At 42.7% G+C, this 25,491-nt stretch overlaps 2 protein-coding genes across 3 annotated transcripts in view; both read right to left on the reverse strand.

The window, feature by feature from the left end:
* Nucleotides 1-1,007: 1,007 nt before the first annotated feature.
* On the reverse strand, nt 1,008-4,730 carry LOC133456703 (chromo domain-containing protein cec-1-like). The gene has a single exon (XM_061735246.1). It carries the CDS (start codon nt 4,705-4,707, stop codon nt 4,141-4,143), a length of 567 nt encoding a protein of 188 aa, XP_061591230.1. The 5' UTR covers nt 4,708-4,730; the 3' UTR covers nt 1,008-4,140.
* A 257-nt stretch (nt 4,731-4,987) lies between these two features.
* The window catches only part of LOC133456700 (membrane-associated guanylate kinase, WW and PDZ domain-containing protein 1-like), a 66,566-nt gene continuing 46,062 nt past the window's right edge, over nt 4,988-25,491 (reverse strand). The window contains exons 10-19 of one of the 2 annotated variants that reach the window (XM_061735241.1): nt 23,099-23,621; nt 21,316-21,874; nt 18,611-18,674; nt 18,097-18,510; nt 11,040-11,240; nt 10,888-10,964; nt 9,811-9,957; nt 7,345-7,483; nt 6,478-6,569; nt 4,988-5,192 (exon numbers count right to left, since the gene is read on the reverse strand). In XM_061735241.1, the coding sequence (XP_061591225.1) occupies nt 5,124-5,192; nt 6,478-6,569; nt 7,345-7,483; nt 9,811-9,957; nt 10,888-10,964; nt 11,040-11,240; nt 18,097-18,510; nt 18,611-18,674; nt 21,316-21,874; nt 23,099-23,621 (2,285 nt within the window). In that variant the 3' untranslated portion in view covers nt 4,988-5,123. The remainder of the gene's footprint in view (nt 5,193-6,477; nt 6,570-7,344; nt 7,484-9,810; nt 9,958-10,887; nt 10,965-11,039; nt 11,241-18,096; nt 18,511-18,610; nt 18,675-21,315; nt 21,875-23,098; nt 23,622-25,491) is intronic. The other variant, XM_061735242.1, reaches the window with a different exon arrangement.

Consider the following 25,491-nt stretch of genomic DNA (forward strand, 5'->3'; position numbering starts at 1 on the left):
ACATTACTTTTACTTTTATACTTTAAGTAGTTTTGAAACCAGTACTTTTATACTTTTACTTGAGTAAAAAATTTGAGTTGATACTTCAACTTCTACAGGAGTATTTTTAAACTCTAGTATCTATACTTCTACCTGAGTAATGAATGTGAATACTTTTGACACCTCTGAACCAAAGCTACAAATATGAGCTACTGTAAAGTTTTTATAACAAATCTGCAAAACCGGACATTTTATTTTGAAAGTGCTTTTAGGGTCTCATTTTGCATCTCTGCAATTTCACTCACTTAATTGTATGAATAAAAGGCGCACAGGTACCGTAACACTGTGCACTGCGATACAATCTTTTAGTAGCATACTTTACTGATAATACATTTTTATATATATATATATATATATATATCTTAAAACTAGAAGCATTATTCTCAGTGGATTTCCTTTTGCATCCAAACAGGACGAGGAGAAGCGCTGATATTACTCCTACTTTCTTTTTTTTTCCCTTTTCTCCTCGGCTGACTTGAACAGAAGGATGCGGCTTAGGACAACAAGAGAAAGAGAGGGAGAGAGAGAGAAACAGGCCTCAGAGCGATGGTATTTTTAGTGGCAGCTTAAGAGCCCTATCTTTACTGAGGAGCCGCATCAGTAATGGCTCAGGTGAGCTCTGTCCACTGTAAATAATAAAAAAGTCATTTTAGAGTGAACTCTGAGCCTGCATACGAAAGGAGGAATTCATGTTCTCTTAAAAAGGAGATTTTTAATAATTGATCCGTGTAAAATTATCACTTTTGACCCTCTTATTATAATTATGAATAAATACGTACAGGTAAACTGACAGTTTTTTTTAATTCTACATCACACTATAATGGTATCATTAAAACAGTCTCAACATGTTCTCTCTTAACACACACAGGCTCATACTGTGGTCTATATTTTTGCTGCCATCTGCTGTCCTTTACTGTGTTTTTAGAGTTCCAGACATAAGACATCAATGACCACTGAAATTGGTTCAGCACTTTATTTGCACTTACAGTCCAGCCCAACAATCCCCTTTTTAAGAAATCAAAATGTAAAAGAATATTAGCAAACTTTATAAAATAACTCTCATATATAGCCTACCATGCTACACCGTGTGGTCATCATTGGTTGGAGGATACAGCATGGTTGTTTGGTCACCGCGCTGCTGTTCTGGGCAGCACAGAGGTGCAAACAAATGGATTGGGCACACAAAGCAGTTGGATTTAGTTCCACGGTTTTTGTTGCTGAAGGAACGACTCGTAATAACAGTCTGCATCTCATAATGCCGCGGCGAAGAATCAACATAATATTGCTTTGACTTTTAAATGATACGAACCCGCTCTGACATGAAAATGGTGTGAAATCAGTGCGTATTGTAGCTTCTTCTCCTAATGGCTTGTCTAGAGCAAAGTATCTGAAAACCTGAGTATTTCAAAAAAGATAATTTCATAGAAAAATAACATCTCACAGTATCCGTTCAGCTTAATTCCTATTAGTTTGTCCATAGCTTGACTTATTATCGTTTATTTTTAACACTGAGCAAAAGAAAATTATGTGCTATTTCACCATCAGATTCTTCTGATTTTCCTTTTGCTGATTTAAAGTAAGGGCCTTTTTTTGGCATGACTGAAATCATTAAATAGCCCACCCATCTATACTATATCAGACACCTTAGGCAAAGGTTTTCACAGTAAGAAAATTCAGTGGTTAGGATAAACTGGTTTGTTACCAAGGCAACTGTACGTGGCACGATGGGCACAGCACTCTCTAGAGTTGAGATAGTGGTTTTGTTCTGACCTCACATACACAACAGTAACAGTACTGTAAATATGCACACTGGAGGCATATTTTTTGGCATCTTTTGCTGATTTCTGTAGTAGGGTACAACAAAGATAAGAGCATCCGAACCACACCCAAGCAGCATTTTACAAAACATTCATTTATGACAGGTACTACACTGCAAGATCCAGTTCCAGAAAAGTTAGGACGTGTTTCTGAAGTCAAGCATTAATTGGTTTGTCCCTTTATGCAACAGACACAAGTACAAATGAAATGGTGTTTGTTTTCATCTTCTGCTGTCAGTATGAATCCCTCCGCAGTGAAACCGTCTGGGGTAACAATGCGGGGTGCAGAGGTGTTGCTGTGTGGGGTAACAGTGGCTTTCCAAGGAATTGTAACTATACTGGTCATGGAGGGATTAGGGCTTGGGATGCAGTACTGCATGACCACTTGAAGGTCACATTTATCCTTGACTGGTTTCTGGTATTGGCCTTTCAGCACTGAGATCTTTCCACAATATTATGGGTTGGTAGCTGCAGAAAGATCATGCTCTCTGCAGTTTTGAATGAATGAATGATTCTGTGACTGACGTTAACACAAAGTGGTGAGCCACAACCTGCCCTTGCTTGGAGGGAGTGATGCGATGGTGAATACCATATTTTCTGGACTATAAGCCGCTACTTTTTTCATAGGTTTTGACCCATGCAGCTTATACAAAGGTGGATTTTTCTTCCACCGCTCGGAGCACTCTAACCGGAATTAGAATCAAAACTAAGACAAAATAAATGCAAAGAAGAATACGCTACTTCTTCTTTAGCAGATAGAAGTAGGTAGAAGCAGATTTCAAACAGATAAATTAATAGCGGTTATTTTCTCTTGGTTCTGTCCCGTTTTAATCAGCAAAGTTGCTGCCGTGTTAAATTTACAGTTCAAAATCCTTCTGTACATGTAGTAAATATCTAATCTAACAACATAAATATCTGCAGCTTGCATATCTTTTTTTTTAAATAGAGCGGGTGCGGCTTGTATATCTTTTTTTAATTATTTTTTAAAAAATAGAGCGGATGCGGCTTATATGCAGGTGCGGCTTATAGTCCAGAAAATATGGTAGTTTTTTTTGTTTTTATCTAATACCTGATCATGACATCCTCCGCTGTAAAGATTTGATGGTTGTAAAACCTCCCACAATGCTGTATTTATATACTCAATAAACTTGTCAGTCACTGTTTTGAAGTCTATTGCTGGCATAAAATTCTGGATTTGTTAAATATTATAGTATATAATATATAGTATATAATATAGTCAGTTGATCACAAAGACACTGGAAATTATTTCTTTTATGCTTGTGTCTTTTGAAAGTTAAAAAAAATAATGAATAAAGATTTTTGGATGAATTTTTAGTAACTTTAAAAACTTCTCTGGAAATGGGGTTTGCGGTCTCTGTTTACATTTGAAACTTTCACAAAAGCTGGGTACCAGTTTTCACGTTACTTGTCATCACACAATAATAAATAACATGAATGGTTACCTTTTCTTTGTAATATATAGTTATACTCCATATATTCATATATTTAGACTTATGATATATTATATTACATTACACGTATACAAATCAGGGATTCAATAGATGTAGTATTTACAATACACTCTGTTACTTATCTCTCTACAAATAATTACAGGATATAGATTTCACACCTGCTTCCCAAAGGGATTTGGATTATCACAATCAAATATCTGGTTATACGGAACAACGTTACAACTTGAGGCAAGTACCCACAGATCGTAAGACAAACTGTACAAACATGTTCCGCTGACTCAGCAGTGCAGTGGAGATGGATGGCTGACAGTCTTGGAGAGTTGCATTATTATTGCTCGGTGTAGATACGAGGTACAAGTCTCTGAGTCGTAGGCGCTACTTAAGAGAGAGGACGCTCGGCTAAAACAGTCGGGAATCGCTGCGGAGAAGCTGATGTGCGAGTGAAAAACAGGAAGCAGGTCGAGAAAAAAACAAGGTGAAAAAGCAAAATACTGAAAGTGAAAAGTGCAGCTCAGTGACAGAAAAAAGTAACTTTGAAGGACAATACTGGTAGAGATCTCAGGTATAAGTTAAAAAAAGGAATTTAACATCAGTCAGAGATCAGCTGCAAAAGGCACAAAGAATATGACTTCTACCGTTGATATCAAAGTGACTCAGAGAGAAAAACGTTGGTAGTGTGGTTCGCTGCAGAAAAAAGCCAGTAGTGGTCTAACAGTGTGAAACAGAATCACTCGGCTGATGCGGACTTGGTTTCCGATGAAAAGACAAGAGACGGCGCTGCTTCTGCTTCTGCTTCCTCCCCTCTGCTCTGCTCACCTCCTACTGTACGTTTCCTGGGCGTACTGGGCCGGCCTGTGCCCGCTGGGCGTGAGCCACGGGCCTGGCGGGGCCACGGCCCTCCGGTAGCCCGCCCCTGCGGCGGCCAGAGAAAGACCTGAGATGCTGGCGGCAGACACGCTGCCCTCTGATTGGCTGCCTCCAGACTCGGACTCATCATCATCGCCCAGCTGCTCTGCAGACGGCGTGCGGGTGAGGAAGGAGAAGGGCTCTCCCTGCGACATGGGCTCCACCACCGCAACGCCAGGTAAAGGCCTCTTAAAGGAAATGGACCATACTTCTTCTTCTTCTTCTTCTTCTTCCTCTTCTTCGTCCTCCTTCGCATCAACGTTTTTATCGTCTCCCCCCTGCTCCTCGTCTCTCCGTAGTCCCCTATACTCTGCTGCCATGTCCCAGTGGTCGTCAGTCTCCTCCTCCCGGTTTTGCAGGGGTCTGGGAAGCCTTTGGGCGGGGTTTGGGATAGGTAGGATGACTTCCTTTTCACTCTCTTCTTTTTCTGAATCCACTCTTTCACTCACTTCCTTCAGTTCTGTCTCCTGCATCGTTGCCTCAGCAGCAGGTGATTCCTGCCCCCCCCCTGCCTCCCTCTCCCCCTCTACGCTCCTGCTGGTACTCCCCTCCCTGTCTCTGCTCCTGCCCCTGTCCTCCTCCCTTTTCCTCCCCCTCCCCGTCCCCCTCTCCCTCTCCCTGCCACTCTCTCCATCCTTCACCGTGGTGTCTCTGGGTAAACTCTGAGCTCTTCTTTCCGCCTTCGTCCTCCTCCTCCTCCTCCTGCTGTCCTTGGCCTCCGGAGACCTCTCTCCCCGCTCAGGGGAGGGGCTTTGTAAACCCGAGCGTTCCCCTCCCGCCGAGCCCCGTCTTCTTCTTCTCCTCCTCCCTGTCCCTTTCCCCCTCTTGTCTTCCTCTGAGCGGCTTCTCCTAATCTTCCTGGAACTGTGCCCCCTCCTTTCGGCGGAGTTCACTGCAGCCAAACCCTGCTCCTCGGGGTTATACAGGAGGGAGGGGACGGTGATCTTGTGGTCACGGCCTGGACATTGAGTAAGACGGACAGAGGAAGAGAAAAAAAAAAGAGTGAATAGGAAGGTCGGAGAGACGGATTCCAAAAATCTCTGGCATCACAGAGCATTATGTAATGTTCATTTAATAGACCTGAGATTAAAAACATGTTTCTCCCTATTCAAAAGGTGCATTAGGTCAGCCTGAGTAACAACAGCTGGATTTCTATCTAAGTATAGGCTTTATTTGTGGTACAGTCAGTACTGGAGTTGAGGGGGATGAGGGGGGATGGCATCCCCCCCTGAAATAAAAACGGTCCAAATCATCCCCCCTGTAAAACTGCCATCCCCCCTTTCCATCCCTTATGTCATTTCATCAATGAATGTGGTTTTACTGCTATTTCAACATTTAGAGTCATCACCAGAAAAATAACACCACAAAAATGTGACAATTTTCACCTGTTTCAGGTAAAGTTTCACTTGAAATAAGTAGGAAAATCTGCCAGTGGAACAAGATTTATCTTCTTATTACAAGCAAAAAAATCTTGTTCCACATGCAGATTTTTCTACTTATTTTAAGTGAAAATCTACTTGAAACAGGTGAAAATTGTTGTTTTTTCCAGTGATGAGTCTTGTTTTAAGTGTAATGAGATTTTTTTTTTACTAAAATGAGACATTTTAACTAGAAATAAGACAAATATTCTTGTTAAGATTGTGAGTTTTTGCAGTGATCCATGTTACTTATCCTGTGAAGGACAGAGTCATATTGATAAGTTCAGAAAAGTGTTTTTTATTGTTGTGTTTTGATGTATTTGATGTAAGCCCAGTGGATATTTAAAGCTTACAGAAGGCTGCATTTAACTGCTGCTATGTCATTCCTGCAGTATTTCTGCAGGTGTTTTGGTCAGTGCTATTATTTGTAATATATTATATTATTTGTAATCAGCACAAATGATCTGTCCCCATATGATAAAATGCACCATCCCCCCTGATTTTTTTTTACAACTCGAGTACTGGGTACAACACACATCTTGCTATCAGTTTGCAGAATAGCCGTAGCCATAGTACAATGATGCCATTTCCTTCGTTCCGTTACCGTGCGCCGACACAGGCTGTAAGGATCGGAGAATTCTGCTTGGAGGCAGATTTGACGGAAACTAAATTTGGCAAGCAGGATGGTGTTGTACATCTGCACATGACTAATTAAGGAAATCCAAAATAGGCTTTACACTATCCTTCACTGACAGCAGCGGTGGCTGGTTAGAGGCACGTACAGTAGAGAGACAGAAAAATGGGAGAACTAACAGGAACCATTACCAACCGCGTATTCTCTGTCCGTCCAATGACATAGAAGCAAGGCTCGCCTAGCTTGGAGTTGGTCATACAGAGAGACAGACTGGAGAGCTCCACTGAGAGGCAGAGAGAGAAGACGGGAAGAGAGGAGAGAAGGGAGCAGGAGGAAATGTTGGAAATAGAAAGTCAGGACAAATGAAGAGGGAAAAGTAGAGGATGAGGATGTCAAAAAAAAAGTGCAAATGAGGCAAAGGTGTTGTGGGTTAAAAAGCGGAAGGTATCAAAGAAGTAGAGGACAGAATGAAAAAGTAGAAAGTATTTTGGTTAGAATATATCCCACAAAAAAGGAGAAAGGAGACAACACAACCCAAAGACGATATACATCACATGCAAAGGACATGAGTTTTCCTGGTTTCTGTTGTTTTATTTATTTATTTTAAAAAAATGCTTCTTATTAGGGCTGGGCGATTTTGGACAAAAATAAAATCCCGATTTTTTTTCTCTGAAAACCCGATTTTCGATTTTGATTTTTTTGGTAAAACTACAAAAGACAATGGAATAAATTGTTTCAAATATTTTATCTTTATTTTTAAAGAAAAATAGCAAACAAATGTCCCTATTGGGAATGAAGTGCAATTGAAAGACACTGTAAATCCTCCTTGAGTTTAGTAAAGTGACAACATTTACAATTTTCTTGACCAAACAAAGATGACTAGACGAGCTCTGTCTGTAATGCAGCCAGCTGCAAAAAAGGAATATCCATTTTCCCATTTTCCTTTTTTTAACATCGTCTTGATTAATAAATCTGATTTAGATTTAAAATCGATTAATCGCACAGCCCTTCTTCTTATATACTAATGTAAATGATCCCAAATCCCAGCTGGGTCTCACCATAGTCGGGCACGTAGCCGTTGCCTCTCTTGAGGACCAGGTGGATGCGGTGGCCTCCCTTACGGATCTGCTCCACCGCCTGGCTGTGGGTCATCCCTGCCGTGCTGTCCCCGTTGATCTCCACGAGCTGGTCGCTCACCTGCGTCCACAACATCACCGTTAAATACTGGCTCTGGAATGTCATGCATTTAATCAACAACCAGAGGTGTCTTCAGTATTCACATTCATTACTCAGGTAGAAGTATAGATACTAGAGTTTAAAAATACTCCTGTAGAAGTTGAAGGATCAACTCAAGTTTTTTGCTCAAGTAAAAGTATAAAAGTACTGGTTTCAAAACTACTTCAAGTATAAAAGTATAAAAGTAATATAAAGGGGGAAAAAAGCCATTAAGGACAAAAGTCATTGAAAGTGAATGCATCTTAGTATAATGCAAATATATTAAAGAACCATATATGTGTACTATTGAGCATTAACATGTGTTTCAGAGAGCAGGAGATATGATGACTAGTTGCCTATAAGTATTGTAATGGTGCAAAAAGTCAAACTTCAGAGGCATGTTATCATTTATCCTAACCTTTATTGGAATGTACATCCAAGTTTAGTTGCAGGAATCTGAGGGAACGGATGTAAGAACAAAACTGGACAAGAACATCTGAAACAATTTAACTGGATAGTTTTTTTTTAAAGGCCGAAATGAAATAGAGTAACGAGGCTGTTTTTAAAATGTAAGGAGTAAAAAGTACAGATAATTGTGTGAAAATGTAAGGAGTAAAAGTAAAAAGTCGTCTGAAAAATAATTACTCCAGTGAAGTATAGATAACCAAAATTTCTACAAAGGTATTTGTACTTTGTTACTTGACACTTCTGTTTAAAATACTAAATCACAACTCTTTATTGATTGAGCTTCATTATAATGTAAGCAATCGTTTTGAAAAAGCTTGTCATTGTTTTGAAATACTGAGACATTAAAATATAAGGATATTGTTTTAGTACTTTTTGCACTTGTTTTTGGTTCTAACTCATGACTTTAGTAAAGTTTTTGATTAATATAACTTAAACGGCCTTTTAAATACATCGACATGAGCTGACTCCCATAAATTAACACTTCAGATGGTGTAACTTGTTGATGTTTATCTCGTACGCCACTGCAGATGCTTTATTAGTCTGCATCCAAACAATCTGTTACGCTGGTGTCTAAGCTGTCGTTCGTTATAATCACCCTAAGTAACCGTGCTCTGACTCTCAGAAGCCACATTTAAAGCTGCAACATCATGACGCGGGTTCGTGTCCACCGAGGGCGTGGTTTGCATTTTGGTGACGTAAAGAAAATGCACAAATCCAAACGGCTCACAGAAACCACGTGACACTGGGGGACTCTGTAAGGCGGTGGGGAGCAGACCTGCAGATTTTCATGGGGTATCATCTTTTCTGTGTTGGCAGGGTGAGGGGAGACCACTTTATATATGTTAAAACAAGAAAAAACGTGTTTTTCATAATAGGTCCCCTTTAAGTAAGGTAACGAAGTATTTGTACTTCGTTACTTGACACCTCTGATCCCGACCCATGGAAAGATATCGAGAGGAAACTTTGCTCAAATTCACCTCACGGTGGCACTAGATCACCACAGTCAATAGAGTCTCGATGAGATCGACCACAGGTGATAATGATGAACATGTTGCTTAGTCATTTATCACAGCTGTTTTTTATTTATTTTTTATTTTACTTTTTTTAATTCTGTCTTTTTTTTGTACGTTTTTGATTTTTGCATGACCATGTTTAATGCTTAAGCTGTATTTCCTGTTTTATTTTGAAACTCCGGTACTTTGTGCATGTGTGTTCTGTGGAATGTTGCTTCCTGTCCTTGTTTCACTCCAGATTTAGTTACTGAAAAACCTGAGCTGTACTTCCTACGACTTCTCTATAGCATGATCTTTCTGCAGCTACCAAACCATAATATTGTGGAAAGATCTCAGTGCTGAAAGGCCAATACCAGAAACCAGTCAAGGATAAATGTGACCTTCAAGTGGTCATGCCTAAGTGGTACCAGGTTTACTTTATCCACCTCCCACAACTACATTGTGGAAAACAAAGATGAAGAATGAAAATGTAGTTTTCCTTCTTTTAGATTCTGTTTTGTAATTTGGATTTCTGCGCCCCTGGTTTTGTTTTTAAAAGACTGTTGTCCCTCACATGCCTGTGTCATGAGGTGTAATCTGCAACGGTGCCCTCTCACATACACTTCCTGACACTCACTGCTCTTCTGAACACATTTTAGGAAACAGATCAACATGTGCGGCCTATATAAAAGTATATTGTAGCTCATATTTAGTACATGCTTATTTGTCAACTCTGCCCACATCAAACATGTGGTCCAAGCTGTGACACGACTCATTCCTTCAGTCCTCTTGCTTCAACAAGTCCACACAGTGAAGACATAAGTAAACGTAGTAACAGCAGAGACTCGCCTGCATCTTCTGGCTCCGTGAGGCGGGACCCCCGTCCATCAGTCCCAGGACGTAGAGGCCCATGTTGTATTCACTCCCCCCTCGGAGGCTGAAGCCAAAGCCGGAGGATCCCCGGTCCAGATCCACGCTGTAATACCTAGAGTCACGCTGGAAGAGGAGGGCAGAGAGGATGAGAGAGACGTCGGATAATTCTGGATGGAGGAGTTATCATAAACTGGCAGAGAATGATGCAACTGTATCTAAAGCAGAGGTGTCCAATGTGCGGCCCGTGGGCCGCATGTGGCCCGAGAGAGATTTTCATACGGCCCGCGAGAAGTTTCCAACGCAAAAAAACTAAATGTTAATTTACTAAAAAGGAAGGCCTAAATAATTGCCATGAATCGCAGCATCCAATAATATATTTCTTCTACAAATCCATCGTTATTCCACAAAGAGAGCAGTTTTCGACATTTTTTTAGTTTTCTAGAATGCATTTGCCGATTTTATTTCTTTGTAGACGGTCGTTTATTTTTATTAACTGACTACTATTATATATTTTCGCAGGAAAAATATCACTGCTAAAAAAGAGGATAGAAGATATTTATTCGGAGTTTTGAATACGAGGATAGTGACGAAGTAAAACAGTTAAAAAAGAAGTGCTGACTTTTTCGGCACACTGGCGTAAATATCCGCGCCAATTTTTAAAAATAAATACACTTAATTGTACTGTTTCACAAAGAAACACTCTCGGATGTAGTAAGAAAGATTTTGCTTTTAATTAAATTTCCTATAAAAAAGCGAAATATAAAAAAAACCATACTTGTTTCTGTTTATCTTTGTAAAATGATATTAAAAGTATCTTACATAATTTGAACAATAACGAGAAATTTCAAGAAAAGATCCTGAAGAAATATGTTTTACATAATTAGAGTGTAAACAAAGTACATATTTCCTTTAAAATTAACTAAACTGATATTGGATTAGATAACACTAGTACAAAAAAAACATTTTTGTTATTTTGAGCATGCGGCCAAAAAATTAGTCAAATCCGGCCCGCCAAGCAAAATGAGTTTGACACCCCTGATCTAAAGTCCTCACCTTTGTACGTGACCTCTGACCCTTCTTGCTTCTGTGACCGTGGTCGTGCTCAGCAGTTTCTGCATGGTTTGAGGAGTCTAAGAGGGACAAGGACTCAGGTTAGGTTGTCATTAAGAGACAGACTGTGACAGGATGCTGAAATGAGCACTTACAGGTGCTGGGGCGGGGGATGATGGTGAGGCGCAGAGTATTTCCTGCTCGGCGAAGAATCTGCGCAAGCTCCCGATGAGGCAGCGTCACCACAGAGCGCCCTTCTACGGCCTCCAGGCGATCCCCGGGACGGATCTGGCCACTCTTTGCTGCCGGACTGCCACGACGGACGGTCACGAACCGGTGAGGGAGAAGAGAAGCCGCTGAAAAACACAATCAATCCATTACTACTATCTCGCTGCTTGAGATGCTGGTTAAGGGTTCCCTTTGGATTTGATAACGTCACAGCGAGACGTAAACCAGCTGAAAAACCTTAGTTAGTAATATCTGGCGTCAAAAGCAAATCCATTTAAAAGCAAACAGATTTCTTTCTTAAAGCCGAGGACACACCAACCCGACGTCGCCCGCTGTCGGCCGACTGCTGTGTCGCCTCGCGTCGCCTGTGTCGGGCTGGGTCGGGCTCAAAAAGAAGCACTTTGACACACCGCAAAGACGACACCCAACGGCCAACTAGCACGTACTAGCACGTGCGCAGTCTGCGTTTTAATTAGCTGCGATGTTTTCGGAGAAGAGCTGCCGGTCCGGGGAGCAGCAGCAGCTCACGTACAGACGTGATCGCTAGGTCAACCTGCCGTTGTCCCGGGGAGAAACCTGCAGCTCTGTGGAGAATTACCTCTGGCTGAAATAAATCATTTAGGAAGATAAATGTTGGTTTAATAGATGAAATCTAACAGTTGTAGCTACGTCTGTAGCTACAACTCGGGGCTTATTTATGGCTCCGGGTTAAATCAACGCAGAGCCTACGGCGTACGGCGCGCGTCGCAGCGTAACCTATGCCGTACGCTGTGCGTTGGTGTAACGCGGGACCATAAATCAGCCTTTATTCCGACGAGGTTGCAACAACGGGGAAAACGAGTGATTATGTACATTCACTGAGTGAATATTATGAAAGTAAAATATATATTTCTCGCTAGAAATGTAATCAAAACGCATTTTTATGCAGAAACTAACTCAAAATTTTATTCACTAAAAATAAGAAATGTCCGCCATGTTTTTTTTTTGTATTCAGTCCACAGATCTGAACATCCAATCACAGAGTGAACTGTTTGACCGACAGCCGACGCCGATTCTGAAAAGCTGCCGACGGGCGGCCGACCTGTGGCGATGTGCGGGACACACCGGGGAAACTAGGCTGACAGACGCACCGACGCTCACCAACGGCCCGACGGCCGACAGTCGGCTTGGTGTGTCAGGGCCTTAACATGTGTTAGACCCAGAATGGCTGAAACAAGCTCAAAGCACCAGGTGGTTTTTGGTCAGATTTATCTTTTAAATGACGTCCCAAAGACGGCTCGTTGTTCCCCATCCGTCCCGCCGTCTCCTTGAAACGCTCTCCTCCCCGTCCTTCACTTCCCCATACGTCAACCTCTCCTGTTATCTGTTGACCCATCAGCAACAACTTTTAATCATTTGTCTTTCACCGCAAGAACAGAGTGTCACGGAGGGCGATTACTCCGGCCATAATTCTTCTGACCCAAATCTGTCAGACTGCACGCAGGAACAGACTTGAGGTGTTTATAGTTGAGTTTATTACGCTCACAGAGTGTCAGTGCTTCTCCGTCTCGGTGCATCACAGATCAGCAAACTTGCCGGCTGTCAGCCCGAGGATCCCACTGGCTTATGAAACACGTAAGCATGCAGGCACCGCTTTTTGTTTTTTTGTTTTGTGCTGGCATCATAAAACTGTTTTTTTAGCCAGCATGCGTGAGATTTCTGGCCGTCATCCCAAAGGCCCTGAGCTGCTCACTCTCATCAGCTTTGATACATGGGGTCTAACAGGTTTACCAATAAATCAAGTCTTTATTATTGATATTCATTTATCATTTGTGTGTGTGTATGTATGTGTATGTGTATATATGTGTATGTATATATATATATGTATGTCATATCCAAAAAGGGCATGTGTATGTGTACAGGACTGTCTCAGAAAATTAGAATATTGTGATTTTCTGTAACGCAATTACAAAAACAAAAATGTCATACATTCTGGATTCATTACAAATCAACTGAAATATTGCAAGCCTTTTATTATTTTAATATTGCTGATTATGGTTTACAGCTTAAGAAAACTCAAATATCCTATCTCAAAAAATTAGAATATTCTGGGAATCTTAATCTTAAACTGTAAACCATAATCAGCAATATTAAAATAATGAAAGGCTTGCAATATTTCAGTTGATTTGTAATAAATCCAGAATGTATGACATTTTTTTTTTTTTTTTAATTGCATTACAGAAAATAAAGAACTTTATCACAATATTCTAATTTTCTGAGACAGTCCTGTATGTATGTCATATCCAAAAAGTGCATGTGTATGTGTATATATGCATGTATGTATGTGTGTGTGTGTGTGTATGTATAATTATATATGTGTGTGTATGTGTTATATATGTATAAATGTATGTATATATATATATATACATAGATATCTTTTGTTTTTTTGTATTTCTTTGTATTTTGTATTCTGATTATAATGATTATGATTGACTATAATGAAATAGAGTTTAAGTGGTAGGATTGAATACGTTTTTACTTCTTCCTACTCCTACTCCATGTTAATTATGATGGATGCATGTTTTTATTTATATTTTTGTCTTTTAGTATTCTTATTTACATGTATTTATTATTGATTATTATTGTTTTGTTTTGTTTTCACTACTGTTTCATGTTCAAAATAAAATTTCAATTCAAATTCAATTCAATTCAAGTCTCAGAAAATAGGCATGTGTAATTCAAATGACTTCTCCAGTGAGAGAAGTTGGAAGTGGCCACCGTTCATGTAGTTAATTTCTTTCCTACTCTGTGCGATGAGGTCACTCCCAATAAAGCTGAAGTCAGATCAGAGTCTGAGGGCAAAGAGGAAAATCCCATGCAGCCTGGAATTAAATTTTTGTCCCCTAATCTCCTTCAGCAACCAAAAAAAAAGCTTCTTACAGATTTTAGCTGGACAGTCCGTCTGCTCAGACGTCCATCTTCCGCTCCGCTGCCCGGTTTTCAGTTAACTCCCTGTTACTCTCCCGCTGACCGGGCTTTGAGGGTACGCAGCATTTAGGCGACAGCTGGCCCCTCCAGAGGGTTGCCAGTGGCCTTATGTAACCCATCAGTCAGCATAAACATCCTGGGACTCATTTAGTGGAGGTACAAATCACGCTCTCCAGCTTCCAGCCCTCCAGGAGACAAATTGCATATTTAAATTGATTCATTTTGTGATTCCAAAAAATTCTTGTTAACAGGTTCAAATTTGAATGAGGCGGTGAGGAATATGTCACATGAGATGAAGCACATGTCACACTGGGATGATGATTCGGTTAAAAGGCAGAGCCTATAAATCAAAGCCCAGAGACATCTCCAATTTGGGCCTAATCTGGGTGACCCAGGCAGAAACAGCAATCAGGTCAAATCAAAGCCAAGGCAGCTTTGGAGATAGTCTTCTTATCATGCATAATACATCAACAAATACATAAATTCGCATGCACACGGCCCCCGTTGTGCACACGCATGCACTGTGATTCACATGCAAAAGGGATTGGGACAGATATCCTCGGCCACAGATGTGCAACCAGACACACTCCCGACTACACACAGCTGCAGCCAAACGGACCACTTTCCACCGTGGTGGTTTGTTTCCCCCGGGCTCTGTGTGTTCTGCTGTCCACAGTAATCCCACTGCGGTGTGCCCGGCAGCCAGCCGGCCTCTGACACGCTGCGCTGAGCGGCGCTCGGCAGAGGTAGCGGCCCACCACCCCCCTCCCCTACTGTCATAAATTCCCCTCCTGCAGCCCAAAAGAAGCTGTGGATGCAGACTGGGACGCAGCAGCCAGCGGACGCCACATACAAGGCACAGTGGAGGTGGACGGCTGCTTCAGCAGGACCTGCTAACACTGCAGCGTGTGTACTGTATAAACACCACAGCATAAAAACTGTGTCCTATCGGTGGCTCTCATGCAAAGATCATCACCACATTAAAACATCACGACACGCTGTTCTTCCCTTCTGTTAACTGTTGCTTCCACCAGCAGGCGGTGTGGCAGTATAACAGTATGACACCTTCTCCCAAAGCAGCAGAAAGAACACCTGACTGACACCTAGAACACGTCTCAGAGTAATCAATCAATAACTGTGCAACAATAATACACAGTACACCACATACAACTTGACAATAAATGTACATAAAGGGAAATAATGTGCAATATCTTTCATTCACTGCAACGTGCAATTATGTAAATATCCATCTGTAAATATCCGTCTGTTATTTTTTTATATACTAGTATTTCTTATTATTTATTTTTCTTCTTCTTCTTCTTCTTCTTATTATTATTATTATTATTATTATTATTATTATTATTGTATATACCAGTTTACTGTTTATAGTGTGTTATTATTACTGTGTCACTACTATTTCTATTGATGCCTCTTGTTTTTGCACTATCCCCTTTGCTGCTTTAAACTGCAAATTTCCCCTCTGTGGGACTATTAAAGGATTATCTTATATATATATCTTATCTTATAATAATAATAATAATAATAACCACAATCATATGCTGTAACAATGCACCTTTCAATAACAATATCTACCTCATACTGCTGCACCTTTCACTTTTTAAAATTGTATATATGTTAATAAGAGCTGTCATTTGCCTATTTACTGTACAGTGAGCGAAAATAACCGAGTCAAATTCCATGTCCTGTTTGACCTGACTTGGCCAAATAAACATGATTCTGATTCTGATTCTGATTCTGATGTGAGCTTGCAGATGTAACTTTTACACTGCCAACACTTCTGACCAAGCAAACTTCAGAGTGCAATGCAGAATTTAACCACCCCCCCCATCTCAAGTGGAGACCTTAATGTAAAAGACTGCAGCAAACCCTCCCCATTTCATTACAAAACATGCAGAGAGAAGCAGATAAATAATTACGTTTAGATTCCTTCACAGTTTTCAAAGCGGACTGCAGTCTCTCCAGCATGGCTCTTTGATTAGCAAGCAAAAGCAGAAAGGAAAAAAAGAAGAAAAGAAATCCTGTATTCCGAGCGTAGCAGCGTGATGAAGTTGAAATTGCCGTGTAAGCGCCAGCGGGAACCGACACACAGGTGGAGCGTCCCCTCTGTGGCTCTGTGGCAGCGAGGGAGGGAAGTGCTCAGGGTAGCATTTCTCTTGAGCATTCAGAGGGTGATGGGGAGAGTGCGAGGTAACAGGGAGTGCGGCAGGGAGGGAGGAGAGAGAGGGAGAGAGTTTTAATCTTTTCAAAAAAAAAAAAGCCGACCGGACGCTTTTACTGCAGAGTGAAAAGGGGTGTGAGGCAGAGAGTGGGCGGGAGCTTTGAGACCAGATCCAGAGAGAAGAAGAGGGAATAAGGAAAGAGATGAGGAAAGATACAGAGAGATGGATGGGACTTATGATTGTGACGCGGTGTGACGGAGGTGGGGATTTACACGGAGGGACGGGATGGTCTTTGTGCTGCAGAGACACGCACACCTGCAGGCTTAATCTCACGTGAAAACATAAATATGTTGTCTTTGGCATGGAAGGCAAAGTGAAACGTATAAAAGCATCAGCCCGTACAAAACACATGCAGAGGAGGGGGGGGGCATGTAGTTAAGCTGCTGTCTATACACTGAGAACTGCATTGAAATGTGTTGAGGGCAGTACGAGACAAGCCTGCTTAATGTCCTGGCAAGCAGAACAAGTTCTGGTGGGTACAAACTAGAAAAGCAACCCGATGAAATGCTTTGTTTTTTGTCCACATTTAAATTAAGGACATGGCTATAAGACATCCGCTTGTAGATTGACAGTTTAGAAGAAAGATATATATTCTTTCTGAGAGCCCTTGGCATAATCAACTACAGACAGCATTTCTTTGTTGCAGCCATCAAATCAATAACCCAGCTGTCAGCAGGGAGTGGATCTGAAATGAGATTTTCATGAATATAGACAGAAAGTTAGCCAAAGCAGCACTTCTTGATGAAGCACTCTGAAAGCAGCTGATGCCAAAACTAATATCCTTCATCAATGCAATTAAAGCCCCCCCAAGGAGAGCACACAAGGGAACGGCTGATGATGCATCGTGACTCATGCGGTGGCATATGGCCATGATGACCACGTTTTAATGTGTAATTATCTAATGGCAATGCCGTCCACAAGGGCATGGAAATGAAACCCATTCCTTTGGGCAGGTAACCAAATAGTTGTACTGGGCCAACTAAGGCTATGCAATGTCCCTCCGGGTTTGTTTCTCATTCATGGGTGGAAAAATACTGTATCAGACAACAAGAAGAGGACAGGACTTAGGCGTGTTCAGACTGCCAGCCAATATCCGATTTTTAGCCCATCCAGATTGAAACTGGATGACTCTTTTGAAGTCTGAACAGTCCCAAACCGCATGAGATCCGATTTTTGCAAACCAGATGGAAACCACCTCCGGGAGGTAGTTTCATATCGCATTCATATCGCATTTGGGCAGATGCGTCTCAGTCTGAACAGCTCCAAACACTCAGATCGGTTTTGACTGTCCGTGACGTCACTCTACGCGACGCCAGACCAGACCCATGCGCCAAACCACCCGCCCATTTCCAGTTGTGGAGCTACGTTACAGGTATGGAGAGGTCGGAAGATGCCGAAAACAGCAGTCCTTGGACAGAGGAAGAAACAAAATGCCTCTGACATGCTCTACACCCCTACTAGACAGTGCCAGGGCCACTATGCTGATGTGAGCTGGCTCCATCTTGTTATTGTTTTTGTTGTCGCAATTACATGACGTCACACAATACACGCGCTGGGTGACGCCCCCGCTACGACGTCGTCTCTACGGCAACCCGTCAGATCAGTCAATGATGTGGCCCAGACTGAACAGAGCCAGATGCGATTTGGACACTTGCTAAAAACAGTGTGGACAGTCAGCCCTGAAAATCGGATATGAGAAGGAATCAGATATGAATCAGATTTGCCTGCAGTCTGAACGCGGCCATAAAGCACCGAAGCTGATGAGACTGACTCTCACCTTTACCATTTTCCACGTCCTGAGAGGCAATGACGAACCCAAAGCCCTCTCCCGGCTTTCTCTTCAGCTCTACGTCAAACCCTCGAAACGGCAGAGTTCGTTCCCCGTGCTGCTTCTCCAGACTTCCATCAGGCACCGAGACGCCGCCCGCCCCGTCCTCCAGGCCGATGTCGATCCAGTCCTTGGGCTCCATGGTCAGGGTTACAGGAATGGACTCCAGGAAACTGGTGCTCTGGATGAGCGAGGAATGCATGTGCGTGGGGGTGGGGGGGCTGCTGATGGAGGTGCGGGGCAGGGGCAGCGTCTCCGGGAACATGGAGGAGCTGTCGGAGCCTACAGGTGGAGGCGGGGGCCGGAGCAGGGGTGGGGGCAGTCTTCTGATGGAACCAGGGGAGACGGCTGAATGATAGATGCCTGATAACGAGAAAGGAAATTAAAAACTTAGTTCCAGTGAGATTTTACTTTCATTTATAATAAAAAATTGCTGACTCTGCAGGGAATGTGAGTCTTTCACCTCCTCTGTAAACCAGCAAGATGACTTCCCCTTGTTTGGTGTGTTCCTGCAAAACTGCTTCTATCTGTAGGAAAAGATAAAATAATATTTTGGGTTTTGCTTTTAAATTATTGGCTTATTTCTTAAGTATGCAAACTGATTTAAACAAATATATATTATGTAAATATTGCTACACACGATCTTTAAGCAAAATGCTCAGGACCATTGATCTGACCAGCACTAGATAAGAAGGTGCTTCTCTGTTGGTCTTTCCCCTCGTCCTTCCTTAAGGCTGAATTATGGTTCACTGTTAAACCTAGGCCGTAGGGTACGCGGCTATGCGGGAGTCTCTCCGTAGCCTACGCCGTAGCCTGACGTCACCTCCCAAAAAATTGAACTACACGTCGAGGCGACGCAGACCCAACGCAGACCATGGATGTATTATATTAACTGGATACCGGACAGGAAAATGGCCGCCGTTCATTTCAATGTTAGTTGCTCGCCTGGCGCATACGCCGAAAAAACTTCCTGACTTCCGGGTTTACTTCCGCGTTATGGGGCCCATAGAGCATGCGCAGTTTAGTCACCTCCCATGATGCTCTGGGGCCTCCCATCATGCCCCGGGGCAACATCAATGGCACGGACACGGCCGTGACGTCACGCCCAGAAAGAGACTTTTCTTTGACTTTTCTGGCCGTTAGAAAACATTTTTGACGGATATAAAGTCCATGACTTAAAAATATAGAATACGGTACAAAGATTAGTAATTGCCGGTGATTACAGCTGGAGGTTCCTGTGAACAGTTTTAGAGGCTTCTCTTTTACTATTGCGACACTGTGACCGGAAAAGCCGGAAGCTAAATAAAGTATCAACTAGTGCTCTGGGGGGGTACTGCACTGTGGAGAAATGGAGTGACGGAGAAGTCCGCAGGATTCACGACGGCGTCACGGCAGCGGCCTAGGCTCTGCGTTGGTTTAAAGCAGCACAATGTAACTTTTCCACCTTAATATCATATTTCCAGAGTCATTGTGATGTTACATCAACTTCCAACAGGTTTAATGAACCTCTGTCATGGTCTGAGGGGTCTGTATCACCTTCACTGGCACTATGTAACTTTGAGGAGCATGGTAGAAACCAATGTTCCCTCTAATTTTTCATGTATCTGGGCACACACGCAAGCTCCCTGAGCAAACTGAGGACGACTGTGAGCAACATCACATATGCACGCTTTATTTTTAAGTATCTCATTACACTTAAAAACAAGACTCGTCACTGGAAAAAACAACAATTTTCACCTGTTTCAAGTAAATTTTCACTTGAAATAAGTAGAAAAATCTGCCAGTGGGACAAGATTTATCTTCTCATTACAAGCAAAAAGTCTTGTTCCACTGTCAGATTTTTTTACTTATTTTAAGTGAAAATCTACTTGAAACAGGTGAAAATTTCGACTTTTTTCTCGAAATTTTGAGAGAAAAAATCGAAATGTCGAGAAAAAAAGTTTTGAGAAAAAAGTCAAAATGTCCAGAGAAAAGTTGAGATTTTGAGAAAAAAAAGTCAAAAATTTTATGAAAAAAGTTGAAATGTCGTTTTAATTGACCATTTTCACTTGTTTCAAGTCAATTTTCACTTGAAATAAGTAGAAAAATCTGCCAGTGGGACAAGATTTTTTTTGCTTGTAATGAGAAGATAAATCTTGTTCCACTGGCAGATTTTTCTACTTATTTCAAGTGAAAATTTACTTGAAACAGGTGAAAATTGTCAAATAAGTTAATTTTCTGGTGTTATTTTTCTGGTGATGACTCTAAATGTTGAAATAGCAGTAAAACCACATTCATTGATGAAATGACATAAGGGATGGAAAGGAGGGATGGCAGTTTTACAGGGGGGATGATTTGGACCATTTGTATTTCAGGGGGGATGATTTGGACCGTTTTTATTTCAGGGGGGATGATTTGGACCGTTTTTATTTCAGGGGGGATGATTTGGACCGTTTTTATTTCAGGGGGGGGGGGTGATTTGGACCCTTTTTATTTCAGGGGGGGGTGCCATCTCCCCTCATCCCCCCTCAACTCCAGTACTGCTGGTAGACACAGCAATGGTATGGATAGCTTTTAGCAGAGGCTTAAGACTTTCTCGTGTCCGGGATCCCCACAGCTCCTTGTATTCCCCAAATCCTTGAATACTTCTCCTCCTCTCGACTCGCGGGACCTCCGTAAACTGATTTATGGTTCTGCGTTACACCAACGCAGAGCCTACGCCGTAGGGTACGCGGCGACGCGCATGTACGTTGCGCGTCGCCGCGTACCCTACGGCGTAGGCTCTGCGTCGATTTAGCGCGGAACCATAAATCAGGCTTTGCGAGTGAACGTCTCACGAGGGGCAGTCGCGTTGCAACGCCACTGTAGCCAAATCGCAAGGAGAGAACAGAGAACTGAGCTCATGAGAAGTCCCGGTACGCCAGAGGCTAATATTGAGAAGTGGGGGTACTCCGTACCGGCGCGTACCGGCCCACTTAAAGCACTGCGCTGGATAGACTTTCTTGTGCGCTGAGAATATGCGGTCAGTGCGCGATTGCGCACGCGCGCAGCTTAGAGGGAACATTGGTAGAAACCCTTCCACACTACTGGTAAAGCACTACCGCTTTTGTCCAAAGGAGCCGCCAAACTCAACAAAAGCTGAAAGTTACATTGTGCTGCTTTAACGCAGAGCCATAGTTCAGGCTTTACCTGTGCAAAGCTAAGACTCTGGACATCAGCGCCGTTGATTTTGATGATGGCGTCCCCTGGCTGCAGGGAGTGGCAGTGCTTCCTGTCCCAGACTCGGTCCACCACGGTCAGCCGGCCCCCCGGACCCCCGGCCGTCACGCTGAAGCCCAGACCTCTGTCCCTCTCCGTCTGGGCCAAGGCCACCGGAACCAGCTCCCCTCCGCTGAAACTGCCGACCCCACTGCCCACGCTCAGCCCCCCGGGGGAGGACAGGGTGCTGGGACTGGCAGTGGGGCTGGTGTTGCCGTGGAAACCGTTGAGGCCGCGGTGGTGGGGGCTCTCCGGCGTGGGAGGAGGTCTGAGGTGGGAGGACTGGGGTTTGAAAAGCTGCGAGTAGGCGCTGCTGCGGGGCCCGCAGGGGGAGGACGAGGGCCTCCGGGGAGACTCAGGGAGGGGCAGCCTCGTCCCCGGCAGCGTGCAGGTAGACAGATCACTTTCAGACGACTTTGACGTTCCGTAATGCATGTGATGAGGTGGTGTTGACAAGGAGTTATTGTTGTGATTGCGGATCCCCGATGCCCTGAAGAGAGGGAAAAAGGGCAGTTTAAACCAACACTAAACAGGACTTCATGTGCACAATCCCTGCAGACAATAACACGCTTCTGTGCTGGTCGTCCTTCGTCCTTACAAACACCAGGAAACTGGACCATATTACACCGGTCAAGAAATCGCTACACTGGCTTCCAGAGTTTAAAATCTTCCTGCTGGTCTACAAAGACCTGAATGGTCTTGGACCAAAATACATGCTGGATCTGTTAGTTCCTATGAAGCTCCCAGACCCCTGAGGTTCATCTGGATCTGTTAGTTCCTATGAAGCTCCCAGACCCCTGAGGTTCATCTGGATCTGGTTTGTTGTGGTTCCAGAACCAGAACCAAGCAAGGTGAGGCAGCGTTCAGTTATTCTGCTCCTCACCGGTGGAACAAACTTCCTGTAGACCTGAGGTCTGCTCCAACTGTCAGATCCTTTAAATCAGGATAAAAACATTACTGTTTACTGAAATACCTATTGTACTCTACTGCCCTTACTTTTTAACAAATTGTTCTTTTTATTATTTTACCTCTTTTCTTATCATTTTATTTGATTTTATTTGTTATTGTGAAGTTAATCAAACTTTTGAACTAGTTTTTGTCCTTATAAACTATCACATGCTTTTGATATACTCAAGGTTTTGACTGTCCTGGGAACAGGTGAACCATTGTCAGTTGGACACATCTGTCCAATACTTCCTGTTTTCAGGAAGGGGCCCCATTGACCCATCGACCTTTTGTGTTCTTTTAAAACTTTAAAACTTCTGCATACCAGCTAGTTCCTCTTTAGATTAGTTCCACTTTAACTGAAGATGTCTGTTTCACAATGTGTGACCTTTCTAACCTCGATGTCTGGTACCTCCGTATGTATTTTCTTCCAATTGTCCATTGTCTACCCTATATGGCCATTTCCTGTCACAGTTTCTCAATAAAAGCATCGTGCAAGGAGGAGGATCTTTGGGAAGCATTTGCTGTCAGGGGCTCTGCCCCTGTCACTGTGCTGTCCCCCTCCTGCAGGAGCACATTTGAAAATCATTCTAACAGTCTCTGTGTCCTTCCTCGTTACGAATTTATCTTATGTTGATTTAGGGACCCAACAGTTATTTACTGTTTAATTGTGTCTTGCCGCTTTTAATGTTGATGTAAAGCACTTTGAATTACCTTGTGTTGAATTGCGCTACACAAATAAACTTGCCTTGCCTAAATGAGGTTTTACCTGTGTGAACCAATTGCAGAAACCACTTCACTGTCGCTCTGGCTGGCCTGTGTGGGGTCGAGGGACTTCAGCCTGGCCCTCAGGGAGCGCGGCAGGCGGACGGGGGAGCAGGAGGAGGCAGCGTAGCTCCCGCTGGAGCGTCTGTACGGGGGAGGAGGTCTGCAAACGAACGATGCCGCATTCCCATTGGCATCTAGAGTCACGCCGGGCTCCATGTAGCTCCCATCACTGTGGACCCCGTTAAAATTAAGGTGCTGGGTCTGCAGTGTGGGCGTCGGGTGGCGAGGTAGCTGCTGAAGAGGCTTAGGCTGGGTGGTGGTCGGGGGTAGGAGGGGATCGTCGCTGTCCAGGAGTCTGGGCGACGCCGGCTTGGGACGACCATCCGGATTGTAGAGCAGGGGATACCCCCGTCTCACCTCGATGTCCACGCTGTGGCCCGCTGGCACTGATTTGAGCATCTCTACAACCTCTTTGTGAGACACTCCCAACACGCAGGCATCATTGATGTACACAAGGATGTCCGCTAATACAGAACAGAGATAAAGAACATGAATAAAGATAGAGACATTTATTGTATTTCTTCGTTTTAAGGTACAACACCATTTCAAAAACAGGGGGAGGTACTGTAAGATGTAAACAAAACAGAATTCCATCATTAATTCAAATTTCAAAATCTCATAAATGCCGATTTTATTCATACATACAACATAGAAAACATATGAAATGTTGAAACTGAGACATTTTACTTATTTAGATAGGGATTTGAAATTTATAGAACCTGATGAAGCATTGTGACAGCTTGGCCCCCCTGCAGGGGCAGGTTGCCCCAGTTGCCTCAAACAGACTTGGAACACTAGAGCACCCCATGGGGTGATTTTCATCTGTGGCCTATTGTCTCACACAAGTTCCTGCGTCTTGCATCCCTGCTGAGAAAGGCACCGGGGGAGTGGATTCGACTTCCAGCCGCTACAGAGACAAAACCATATATGGATGTCCTGATCCCTCAGGGGTGGTCCCAAAGCTTAAGGGTCACCCCTCTGACTGTCTCTCACTGGGCTGGTTTATTCCTCTCATTGTTGATTGAACTTTTGTATAAAAACCCTGTAGCCAAATCAATCTGGGTCGGCATATCAACCAGACTTTGGTCTGTGTAGATCCGCCCACCGCCGGCTGAATAAAAACTCATAAACCACAAAGCGGACTTCTGAACTGGTTTGATAAATTCCTAAACAAACCTTAACCTTATTTAAAAAAAACATTGAAAAGAAGGATGATTTCTTTATATCAAAATAATGAGTGGTGATGCTTGCTATGTTGAGTTGGGTATTTATTTAATTAGTGATTTGATTTGATTTTTTAAGGATGAAAGAAACATGTAGACTGCACCTTTATTTTAATTTTTTTTTATTTCTTGAGGAATTTTTGTTATCCCCATGGAGGCAATTTGTTTTACTGTCAGTCTTTTCTCTTACTTCTTGCTTTCATTTCATTACTTTAAATCTTTTTGAGGGTAGGCAAATAATAAGCTTTGCTTCAGCCTACGCCTTTTTCCGTCTAGATGTTATTTGTATATTGAACATTTTTTGTAATGTTTTCTTTGAACAGTGTATTCGTTTCCTTGTTGTCATTTTTATTCTTTTTTTTTTGTGATGTCATGACTGAAATAAACTAACTAACTAACTAACTAACTAACTAACTAACTAACTAACTAACTAACTAACTAACTAACTAACTAACTAACTAACTAACTAACTAACTAACTACTATTTCACAAAAGGTTTTAGATCATCTTAACTGTTAAAAGGACTGTTGAGTAACTTGAAAATTGTATCAGATATTGGTTAAGAGCAGACACTAGTCCTCTCCCAGAACTCCCAAAACGAGCTAATGATTTTCATGAAATGATCAAATGTCTCATGTTTAACAACTGATATATTTTCTATGTTGCGTTGTGAATAACATACGGGTTTATGAGATATGCAAATCTTTGCATTCTGTTTTTATTTGGGGAACTGGGCTTTTGTAACCATTTTGACGTTCAGGCGTTTTTACATATTTGAATGTGTTTGTGGATGAGACACATGTGTGTGTGTTTTGTGTGGGAGTGGACTAATCCAACCAGGTAATCCCCCTAAACCAGCCTATTAACAGATATGAACTAGATGGGTCCCTGCAGAGACATCCTGTGCTCTGGCATCCCAGAGCGCTGATGTTTGCCTCTACGGGCGCTGGCTGGCGTGTCTGTGAACAGGATGTTCACCGCTGTATCTGCCAGCGTTAGGACAGCCACATTATGGCGTGTCGGCCCACAGGATTAGCGGTTGTGATTTACACGTTCTCTGGGCAATCACGTCATCTTTTGGTTATCATCACAAGATGCGGAGCAACAAGAG

Source organism: Cololabis saira, chromosome 12 (genome assembly GCF_033807715.1).
Source record: "Cololabis saira isolate AMF1-May2022 chromosome 12, fColSai1.1, whole genome shotgun sequence".
Taxonomy (NCBI): domain Eukaryota; kingdom Metazoa; phylum Chordata; class Actinopteri; order Beloniformes; family Belonidae; genus Cololabis; species Cololabis saira.